General features: G+C 39.4%; 1 protein-coding gene across 3 annotated transcripts in view; it reads right to left on the bottom strand.

Annotated features, from left to right (window-relative positions):
- Nucleotides 1-12,415, bottom strand: part of LOC139627493 (potassium/sodium hyperpolarization-activated cyclic nucleotide-gated channel 3-like) — a 76,252-nt gene that overhangs the window by 41,489 nt on the left and 22,348 nt on the right. For all 3 annotated transcript variants that reach the window (XM_071488278.1, XM_071488277.1, XM_071488276.1), the window contains exon 4: nt 5,937-6,360. In XM_071488278.1, the coding sequence (XP_071344379.1) occupies nt 5,937-6,341 (405 nt within the window). In that variant the 5' untranslated portion in view covers nt 6,342-6,360. The remainder of the gene's footprint in view (nt 1-5,936; nt 6,361-12,415) is intronic.

The raw sequence follows: 12,415 nt of genomic DNA on the forward strand, positions 1-12,415 counted from the left end.
CACTGCCTTGAATCTGATTTAACAGGATGACTAATCTCATCCAAGTCACTGGTTCGTCAACAGGAGACAACTCCAATGAGGAGAATATCCGGTCACAGTCTTATTTTTATCCCAATGAAAAGTGACAAGAGGAAGCTGACAAGAGGGAGACAGGGGAGGTACCATAACAGCAATCTGCTGTACATATGTGTGTGTGTGTGTGTGTGTGTGATGGAGATATGAACACCATGCTGAACATCATTATGCATGACAGTGCTATCACTGGCACATAGCTACCACTGCCAAAACCTCCTTGTTTGTTAACAACATTTTGTCAACATGGCGGTTGTAAAAACACCCTTAAATTTGAAGTGTTTGGATAGGAAATGGAGGCAATCAGAGCTAATTTATGACAGCTGTGATAAAAAGGACATACACGCAGGAGATTTCATGAGCTGGTGGGGAATCAGGGCATTGCATTAGTTATACAAAAGGATAGTGATGGTGCTAGTGGTGTTTGGATTAGAGTCTTTGAGGAGGTGAAGATGATATGATTGCAGCTACAGACGTCACTTTACTTGTGAAAATCATTTTGTGTTTTGCATTTTAATATGTCTTTTTCCCCCTTAGACTGTGAGCGTGTTAGTAGTGGCAGTAGTGGTAGGGTGGTAGTAGTAGTTAGACATACTGATAACAAATTTCACATTATTTCACATAGTTTCCAAAAGGGGTTAGTAGCAAAAAATTATAAATAAATAAACAAGACCACTATACATTTATGGCAGCCAGTCTGTTCCAGTGTCTGTTGAATTCCAACACAGAAACATCTCATTTTACTGAATGAGGTACTGATTGGGTGATCATCTATTTAATGAGGAAGAGATAAAAATCAATGCTGTGGTCAACTCCTCCTCCAATAGGACCAGCTTGATGGCAAAAAAATGCCAGAAGTGCCTCAAAAGTAACTGAAATAAATGACTACTGACCATGCAACCTCAATTGAAAAGAAAACAGAGGAAAAGAAGGGTTCCCTTGCTTTACTGGCAGAGGGATTCAGTGAGTGTCAGGTTGCTTCCATCCTTAAAATTTCAAAGACTGTGGTTCATAAGAACAAGGTCAAGCAGCAGACATTGGGGACAACAAAGCTACAGACTGGCAAAGGGTGAAAACAAGTCTCCACTGACCAGGTTGACTGCCAACTCATTCCAATGTCACTCGACAACTGTAGAATAACATCAAGTGACCTACAAAAAGAGTCGCAAACGGCAGCTGGGGTGAAGTGTATGGACGGTTTGAAACAAGCTCCTAGGGGCAGGGCTAAAGTCACTGAAAGCTTGAAAAAAGCCCTTCCTCAATGAGAGGCAAAGATGAAGGCTCAGCTTTGGACCACAGAGGATTGTGGTAAGGTCAGCTTCTATGACGGGTCAAGCTTCTATGACGGGAGGGGGGGGCATTACAGGAGGATAATGCTGCATGCTAAACAACCAGGTCAGTCAAGGTATGGATAGAGGACAACCATAGCGAGACCCTGTAATGATGAGATTTCCACACCTGAACCCAGTGAAAACCTCTGGGATGTGAAGATGGATTGTCAAAATCTATCAAAGTCGAGTTGCTTGAATCTTTGTGACAGGAGTGACTTAAAGTCACCCAACAGCAATGTGAAAGACTGGTGGAGCCCATGCCAGGATGCATGAAAACTGCAGTTGAAAATAAAGGTTATTACACTAAATATTGATTTCTGAAGTCTTCATAAGTTAAAACATTAGTATTGTGTTGTTTAAAAATGAATATGACCTTGATTTCTTTGTATTATTCAAGGCCAGAAAATGCTTTTTGTTATTTTGACCTGCTTTGACTGGTGAATTGTTATCAGTAGTTTATAGAATAAAACAAAAATGTTTATTTTACTTAACACTATTACCTATGAACAGTAGAACCAGAGAAATTGATAATTTTCCAGTGGTCCCTTAATTTTTTTTTACCAGAATATCCAGTATATACTGTATTTCAAGGAAGACTGCATCTCTGCTTTAACCCACAAACTCCTCTGTTGTCTCCAGGGAAGCCCCATTGGAGCAGTTTAGGGGTCAAGAATCCTGCTCAAGGACACTTCAACAATTTGTGGTTATGTGCCAACATGTCTGAGCTTTAGGCTACAAGCACAGTATGCTCTTCTAAGGATATGCTATTACAGTCCATGTCAACAAAGCCAGAAGAAGCATACATACTCTCATACAAAATGCTGATGCCATGAAGACTATGTGTATACTAATACTATGTGTGAGAGGTAGCCAACTGTCTGTAATGAAACAGATTTATGACTTGCTGGACTGGCCTATTGCTGCAAAAGAGCAGGTCACACTGGTACAATTCTTTTTGAGTAAGGATGTGAAACAGCAAAAGATTGGCTTAGTCACCTTTTGAAAAAACTTTCTATGTAGTATTTTTCCAGAAGTAATCTATTAAGCACGCCACTATGATTTCATGAATCTATTTGCCTTAGGCACTTCACCTGTAATACATTTGAGCTCTGTTTTGTCTCTGCTTTTGTTATGAATTGCTTCTCCATCTCTTAGGTGTGTCTGATATTGTTTTATTCCTTTGTCTTGTCCTGAATTCCTAAAAAGCTTTACTCACTGCAGCCGAGTACATGAGAAATGACTCTTATTCTAAAATTTGTTCCCAAAAGTATCACTCTACGAGGCATTACACCAAGCCGCGCAGTTCACTCAGCTGTATTCAACATCTCCTAGAAGAAGTGTCCTTTGTGTGACTTCTTACTGAGAAGGAGATGAAACTCAAACAATAACAAATCAAATGAATACAGGGCTATTTATGGATTGCAGATATGTGTGAAATATGAGTAAAATAAATCAGCTTTGCCTTTTTGGAGGACATCAGGACATTGCAGGTCGGCAGCTTCCGCCATGTCAGAGAAGTGCATCTGATTGCGGCGCCATATTTAGAACGGCAAGCAAAGAGGAATGTCATTCAGTGATGTTACAAGGGCTAAAAACTGCTTAGTGTCATGAATCAAAGGATCCTGCCTCAATTCTGTGAAAGCTAGAAAAGCAGTTTTGTTTTCAGTGTATTTATACATATTCATTGATGGAAAAGTAGGAACATAGTAAAACATTAACAGAACAGTATAGATGTACAATAAAGTACAAAACTGTGACCACAGAAATGCTTTCTAGTTCATTAGCTTCGTTGGTTAAAGTTCAGTACGCAGGTGAATGGTCAGTGTGAAGTGTTGCCAAAATATTCAAATGGCTATGAGATACACACACGTTGTCTGAAGTGTAGCTGTCAATAGTAAAAGTCAAAAAGTCAGTCAGGTGGTGAGATCTGGGCGACAAGTTATTCTGCAGTGACAGATGACATTTCTGTGAGGTTGCATCTGGAGTACTCTGGCGCTGAGGCAAAGCTGGCCTTTCACTCTGACTGCCTAACTAGCATTCATCAGCAAAACCTTACAAACACACAGACACACACAGACACACACATACACACACACAGGCATAAAACACGCAAATGGCAGCTGGCTCAGTGAGAGTAATGTCCCCTCTCTTTGTCGTACTGTTTCATCTTTTTTTTTTTTTTTTTAGATGCTGGAGTCATCACTGTCCTGCAATGTCCTTACAAGTTTTTTAAGACATGAACATGAATTTGTAGGGTTTTTAATTTTTCTCCCATCCTACTGTTTTCCTTTATTTCTAAGCTTTAGTACTAGTCTGGGCTGGTGGTCAATTACAATGAAACAACAGCCCATGGCTATAAGCTTGTTCAGCAGGCACTATTGCTTTTTCTTTATTTATTTCTTTTTTCTTTCTTTTTTTTCTCCTCCACCACTGCCTCCTCTCTCCTCTCCTTCCTTTGTTGCCTTATTGCAGGCTCAACATGTGACAGCTCACTGTCAGTGTGTCTACTCTATTCAAATGAAGGTTGGCCTGAACTACATGTATCCCTGTCTGCATTTTGGGCTCAGAGGTACAGCAGCAGGCATGCATGGCAGCACAGGGTGGCAAAGAGATTCTCCCCCAGCGATTCATTTGAACTTTTCCTCTCTTTGAAATGGCATCACAGAGGCCCTGCATGATTAATGTCACCACACTTATATACACTGTTCTACCCTGAGTGCCAGCTGAATATCTGACAACCAGGAACTTTTCTGAATGCCCGTGGGCAGGTCTGGGGCTGCTGTGGTTTGATTGGCAATCAGCTTGCTATTCAACCTTTTCAGTTGCCCATCTAATGTCATGCACTCAGGTGACCGCACCCACCAACTAACAAAGCGGCGCTGCATTTTGACAACATTGTGCAAACAGGCTAATTAATGAATATCAATACAGTGTTGTTAGCATTTATTCTCATGAGTCTGAAATTAGGGAAAAACGCGTAAAATAAAATTACTATGTACCATGACCCTAAACAATCCACTGTTTAGATAAATAACAACTACCAAAGCCGAGATCCAATTACAAAATGTAAATATGATGACATTAATATGTTATTATTATTATTGTTATTATTATTATTATTATTTATATGATATATAATTTAATCAAAATCTATAATAGTGAGAGTGCATCATACTGATTTATTTGTAAAATGATGTATGTATATGGTGTAAAATGAAAAAGTAATTTTTGTGACTGTGTGGAAAATACAGTAAATGTACACAAAAATCATTTCTGGGTAATTAAGACACCAGCAAATGCAATACTGTGGGGACCAGTAACATATTAGTGTGTCATGAGATGTATGGACCGCTTACATTAAGTGCAAGCCCTAGTAAATGGTCTCTGGGTCTGGAGGTACACAGTCTGACTCGTAAAGAAAATATGGCTTTAATCCCTGACACTAATAACAGCATGTGCTGCAGTGATGCAGGGCTGCTGCTATAACATCTGTATTATGACCATGCACACTGATTCAAAGTAGTCTTCATCAAGACACTAAACCCTAAACTAAAGCCTCAACCCTGTACCGCCAGTGCCTCGGAGAGATACAAGCATGTAGGGGGCTTTGGTTATTTTTAGGGAGGATATGTGGAATGACAAACAGCAGTTTATTGTGAAGCACTGAGCCTCCAAGAAGCAGTCCTACTTGTGGGTTGCATTTATTAAATTATCCAGTGTTTTCCCTTATTTTGTGACTGGAAAACATACATAACAAAACTATTGTCTGTCTATGTGCTCCCCTCAGCCTGAAAGAATAACCTCATATAACCTCACACCCAACCAGTGTACCTCCGACTGTCCCCTATTATTCTCTAGTGGAGTGGCCTCTTGTTGACACCACACTGAGACTCTGATTCTTCACTTTGCACCTTTTACCTCTGAGACTAAACAACAAGATCCATCCAGTGAGAGCAATGGGAACTTTTCTAATTATTGCCACAATTATAATCATGCTTGTATTGCAGCGAAGCCTCTCTGGGCTCTGTGGTCCCACTGCTCGCTGGATGGGCATGCAGAGAGAAAAAGGTAATAACATCCCAGCTTCATCAACTTATTGGTGACTTGGGTACAGCAAAAGAGGCTCTTCACTCCTTTCAAGGGTGGATGCAATCAGAGGCAGCATCTATCCATATTTCCTTTACAGGGGAAAGGGGAAAATACAGAGCTCTGCAAACATTCTTGCAGTCACTCTCCAGGATGGGAATACCATTTGGATTACAATTGGATTTAGGAAGTGACGCCCTATGTGTTTGACTAGCTTCATCAAATAGTATCCTTGTACGACTGTCAATCGTTGTGATCTCGTTGTGATATTTCCTCTGTCTCTGCATCTCTGTATTATTCTCTCCACTTGTCGACATCCAGGGAATCCACTTTGCCAAGGACAAGTCAAAACAGCATGCATCATACACTAAAGTGGGCAATACTCAGCACAACTTTTAAGTTATCAGCTTAAACATACAGTATACACACTAAGGTGTACTTTCCTACCTCTTCCCACTGGTGGATGTAGCGAATGAGTCTAGAGAGGCGCAAGAGTCGCAGCAGGCTGAGGATCTTGGTGAAGCGGACAATCCGCAAAGCGCGCGCCGTCTTGTAGAAATCTGAATCAATGCGCGTCTCCACGATGAGGAAAATGTAGTCCACAGGGATGGAGGAGATGAAGTCCACCACGAACCAGCTCCGCAAGTACTTAATCTTGATCTGTTGTGGATCCAGAATGATCTCTGTGTTGTCCTCCTTGACGATTCCCGTCCTGAAGTTAAGGACCAGGTCCATGAGGAAGAACGTGTCAGAGACCACGTTGAACACGATCCAGGGGGGCGTGTGCTCATCCTTGAAGAACGTGATGCCCACGGGGATGATGATGAGGTTGCCCACCATCAGCAGCAGCATAGTCAAGTCCCAGTAAAACCTTATTAGAGAGAAATGGAGAAAGGCAAACACAAGATGATCAAGGGAAGAATCCTAAAGTCAAAAGATGAGACAGATTCTGTTCTATAGGCTTAAAGAGCTCATTGCATACAGTGAATGATCTACACACTGTATGTTCATGTCTTTTCACATACACTGTATAACAAACACATTCCCAAACAAATACATTGCTTTTTACCCAAGGCCTTATAACGTGCTAAAATCTGTACAATCCACTTTGTTCATAGCATACAGTGTCTACATCTTTCAGTTAGCCAACAAATTAAACTTAATAGAATCAAATTTGCTATAAATAAAACTACTTAACTCATCATACAGGAATAAATTAAAAGGAATTCTTTTGTAAATATCAGTAGAGCATAGTAACGCCTATACAGTGGTTTCAGGTGTAATAAACCTGCTTATCTGTTGATTTGTGTGTTTGTGTGTGAGTGTTGAAACCTTTTTTTTGTGTCACATCACTTGCCTATTTTAATCTGAGATAGCTTTGGATGTTGTGCAGTGTGGTGGAAGCAAGCATACACACACATGGTGTAATAATGGTGTAATAACCTAAACATATGTAACCTCCTCACCATACCAGCAGACAGCTTGACATCCAAGCTATTTGTGTTTGATCCATAAATCACAACTCAAAGGTCAATGAGGGTTAACTGTTAATTACAGACTGTATTGTGACCTCGTCCATCTTCCAAGCCTGAGAGTTTGGATATAAATTGCACTCTCTGTGCACTCTTGCTTGGTAATTGAATCCAGATTGGGTCTTTTGTGCAAGGGGTGATGTATCATGGATACATTCCACCATGAGGGCGTTCTGCATGGTGCACTGGCCCAGTGAGTTTGGGATGATTTACCCACCAACTTCTAACTGGGCCATAAAGATCTGTCTCTGTGCAAAACCAATTTCAAGAATAGGGTCATAAGAACTAAAGGATGCTACATACATAACCAGTGTAGGGGTAGGAGATTCATTTTTACTGCAAGCTAGCGAGACTACCACAGCAAGTTATTACCGCTCTTTCATGTCCTTGTAGCAGCTGATGTCTATTGATTTCATAGTTCATTCATGGTGTGTTGAAGTAAATATAGAAATGGGTTTACACACTGCTGCTTTACCGGATCACATGACCTGACCTATGGTCCAAGTCAAGTCAGGTTGAGTCAAAATTCAGTTATTCTTTTAACAGTTTGGCACACACTGTCAACCTCACAGCTAAAAAATACTCTGGCACAACTGAGGCGGTTACTATTTTTTTTCCTCATAATACTTTCTTGGGAATCTTGTTCTTTGTTTCCCTGTGTTTCTTTTGTTGACTGATGTACAGTTTATGATTAATGATGATGATGATGATGATGATTAGTTTGATCTAAAATTGCCTTGTCTCTCTAAGCCATCTGAGACATGCTTGTGATAAAGTGCTACATATGCATGAACTTTAAGTATTTTACCACTAGCCCTTGATATCTTGATAGATGCTGCTACAACCACTGACGTCCACATAGATATTAAAGAAATGTTATCACTTTAAAGGGTGCAGAGTTGGTCACAATAAAATACACACATACACACACAAATACATACACACATATGCTGCTTTTATATTATTAAAAAATAAATAAATAAATAAATATATATATATATATATATATATAGCTAGCAGTGTTCCATTTTCTTTTTCTTTCTTTGAGCATGACTAAATAAAAATAGCCTTCTATTCTCCATGTTACTGTTTGTCATGGTTGCCTATGGGGATGAGAAGTCTCACTGCCTCAAAAACATTAATCTGTGGAGAGACTTTACATCACTGAGTAAAAAATGCTATAGAGCAGATGCTTAGGTTTAATGTGCTTGGATTACAGTTTACAAGAGCCTCTCACACTTACACATGCATACATAAATATACAGTATACACCAACACATCTCAGTTTCATGTCGATTGCAGACAACACACACACACACACACACACACACACTGAGGAAACAGTGACAGTAATTGGAATTCTTCAAAGTAAAAGGGTATCTACTCTTCCAGCTTGTTGTCAAGTGGAGTTATATTTAGACAGACCTTGCCACCACTGTGTTTGCTCATGTTAAGACTGAAAACCCAAGAGGACAAGAAAAACTTCAAAGCAAGAAATGCAAACATAGGTAATGACATTTGTTCTTCATATTGCCATGTTCCCTAATATAATAAACACTTGATAGCCCGTGTGTTTGTATGTTCTACACAGCTTAGTAATAGGATGTAAGTGTGCTCCCAGCTATTAACAGGGTCTACTGTTTCTTTCAGTACCTGTAACATCTGCAAGTCTGCAAATCCTTGCTTTGGTTTTACTATTTGTATCAGCTGTGATGACTCAGTCACACATAAAACTCCCTTTCACAAGTCAGTACCATGTTAGTGTCTTCACATTTCCAGAGCGTCTTTTCACGAATTACAAAATACTACAACACAAAATGAATGTAACTTTGACAAACAAAATCAAATATTTTTGACATAAAACATTATATGGAATTCCTTAGTGGAAATGCAAAATGTGTCTTGACTTTGGCAAATGGGCCAAATAATGTAAAGAAAATTGCATTGTATTCAAAAAGAGAGTATTATTTCATGATTTGGCACCATAAGACAACTAAGAACAAGCATGTATTTATGCAATGTCGCAGCAGTGTGTTGTAAAATGCATATAGCACATGTATAAGCCAGTTGCAGTGTTAACATGTTTAATTTAAAAAGTTAAGCAAGTAAAATGCTTACCGCATTCGTCATCTTAGTTTAGCATGTTAGCGTTGTAACATTTGCTCTAAACACAAAGTGAACTAAACAAAGTACAGCTGAGGCTGGTGAATGTTAATTGTTTTGCAGATTTTTGGTTACATATGGAAAACTTACTTAATAACGCTGACAGACTGACATTCCCAACCCTAGTATAGTTAATAAAATAAATGCAATCTGAATTCAACAACCCATATGTCATTCAGCATAGAAAAAAAACACAAATAAAAAATCAAACCCTACAAAAAACCCTCAGCCAGCAGTTAGATGATGCCATATGAATGACAGAGCAAGGAAACAGAGTGAAAGAAATAGAAAAATAGTGCCAGGGCAGAGCTCCTCAACATCTTCTCAGAAAGAATAACAACACAGAATGCTGTTTAAGACCTCTGAACATCCCCCTGGCATAACACAATCACTCCTACCACCTGTTTGAGCAAGCCTCACTTGTTATAGGAGTGTGGGGATTGGTAAGATTAACAGCAGCAACCGTACAAATAAAAAGGAAAATGTATGACATGTTCCAACACAAAAAAGAGAAAAATAAATCAGATCATGGTTATTTTTCATGGTACTACTTGATATATTTTCCCCAAATTAAATCATTCTACCAGCTGAAGAAATCCATGTGACATTTTAGGACATCCCTAGAACAAATACCATTGTTCTGTTTTGTTTTCTGTTTTGGGACAAGGAAATAGCTCAATATGCAGCATTTGAAGAGCTGTGTAGGAATACTTGTGCACTCAGTGTGTGTTTTCATGTGTACATGTAGACAGTGGCTTTACATGCACATGTTTGTGCGTGTGTGAGTTTGTGCATGCGTGCATGCATGTCTAGAGTAAATGCTCATGATTTCTCCTTTTCACTTTTGTGGTTGCCTCCTAATGGAGGTCAGGCCACCTAAACATAGCAAGGATCCATTTACTGTGTTTTATTATGCACTGGGACCCTGACATAGAAGAACATTGTTCTATAAATACAGTTGGGCAAGTGCAGAATGTTAGGCGGGCATTTCAAAGGCATTAAACAATCCCTTATCTCTCTCTCTCTCTCTCTCTCTGTGCATCCCAAATCACAGACTCACGCTGTGTGGTGCTGTACCACCTGTCTTGAAATGAAATAAAGGCAAAATACAGTGACCTAGCTGTGGTGATACGAAGGTGATACTTTTAGTTGTGGCAAGAGATAGAAACATTTTATTTGAAAAAGTAATTTAAGGTATCATATAGATAGATCATATAGATATATCTCAGTACTGGCTTGAGGGAATTTCTTCAAATGTGGCACAAATGTCCACTTGGACTCAGGAATGAACTGATTAGATTTTGGTGGTCAAAGGTCAAGGTCAGGGTGACATCACAAAGCAATGTTTTGGCCTTGTGAACATGATATCCAAGTAACGTCTTGAGAGAATTTCTTCAACTTCGCCACATACATTCACTTGAACTCAAGGAAGAACTGATTCGATTTAGGTAGTCATAGGTCAAAGGTCAAGAGCACTGAACTCACAAAACACATTTTTGGACATAACTGACAAATTCATACACTAATTATAACAAAATTAAACTCAAATGTCTAAAAGGATAAAATAGAGTAATGATATATTATATCCAAATGGTCGAAGGTCAACTTCACTGTGACATAATGTTCTACAAAAACTCCCCTGGCCATTATTCAGTGCTGTAACTCAGGAACTGAAGGAGAGATCTTGACCATAACTTGGCTGGTTGGTGGCAGTATAAAAAAAGTATTATTTTTTTATTTTTTACAGACCTAGTAAATAAAAATGACAAACTAGTTAAAAGCAGAATTTATGACCAGATTATGTCCATTAAATCGATATAATATAATGTAATATTATATGATGTAGTTTAAAAACAGCAAATAAATAATAAACTCTGGAAAAATTTGTCCAGAGCTTGTGTAAACTATTGTGGAACATCAGAGCTGTCTGTGCAAAAGAGAAATAAATGGCAGAAAGTGGAAAACTGAACTGAATTAATGAGGAAGTAAAGGCAGACTCATGTGGATGAACCAACTTTTAACAGAATGACCACCTTGTCGTTATATGCCTCGCCAACCAGTCCAATTGCAATTTACTTCCATGTTTATCCAGACTCATTTAATATGTAATGAAGACTGTAGGAATTTAATAAGAGGTTTTACATATATTTTGTAATAATTGAATATGAATATGAATTCCTGAGTTATGGCCAAAAACATGTTTTGTGAGTTCATATTGATCTTTGACCACCAAATTCTAATCAGTCCATCCTTAAGTCCAAGTGGATGTTCGTGTCAGATGAAATGAAATTCCTTCCAGGCGTTCCTGATTTATCATGTTCACAAGACTGCGAAGGTTGTGAGGTCATAGTGATCTTGACCTTTGACCTTTGAGCAACTAAATCTAATTAGTTCCCGGTTGAGACCAAGTGAACATTTGTGCCAAATTTGAAGAAATTTCCTTTAGGCATTGGTGAAATACTTCACAAGAATGAGAGGAACAGGTGAGTGGGCCGACGAGCCAAAAACATAATGCCTCTGACCTCGGCTGTTGCTAGCGTGGACAGCATACAACTGAGGCCTAGAGGGGCAGAGAAACATTGGAAACACGAAGAAAGAGAAGCAGTGGAAAAGCTCACACCTAACTTGTCATTGTGCTGAGAGTTCACTGTACTGATGGAGGGAGCCCTGACATTTTGCGGTCTGAAGGGACAGAGCCACAGCCCACTCTGCTCTCCAGTGGGGTGAACAGAGACAGCAAGAACATGTTGTCACCCTCAGAGTGCATCTGACTACATGATAAGCTTCTCTCATTCTCCTCAACCTGCCAGCCAGGCTACCTGAAAGGGACTGTGAGAGCCAACACACACAGCCACAGATGAACAGAAACTTACCTTTCAGAGTAGCTTGTATTTAAATTAGGGGATACAAGAACACAAGGGAGACAAGAATGGGGTATATTGTCCTGCATATACAGGGGATATACAGGGAGTATATGTATACATATATTTTGCATGCATGTGTGCGAACTTGTTTACATTTCCCTTGCAGAGATGTCTGTCTGTTGGCTACCATGCTGGAAGAGTGATGGCATGCAAGCAGATCATCTGTCATGTCAGGTACAAGTTGCAGACAGCATTTAACAGTGTCTCCCTTTATTCTGCACCACGCTGACTGAATGGGAACAGCAGAGGAACAGTGGGTGCTCCCACACAACACTTCCATGAGGGCACCAGCCAACATAGTGTGCAC

This window comes from Trachinotus anak, unplaced genomic scaffold, assembly GCF_046630095.1.
Source record: "Trachinotus anak isolate AG129_WGS33_773 ecotype Australia unplaced genomic scaffold, CSIRO_AGI_Tana_v1 ptg000011l, whole genome shotgun sequence".
Lineage (NCBI taxonomy): Eukaryota > Metazoa > Chordata > Actinopteri > Carangiformes > Carangidae > Trachinotus > Trachinotus anak.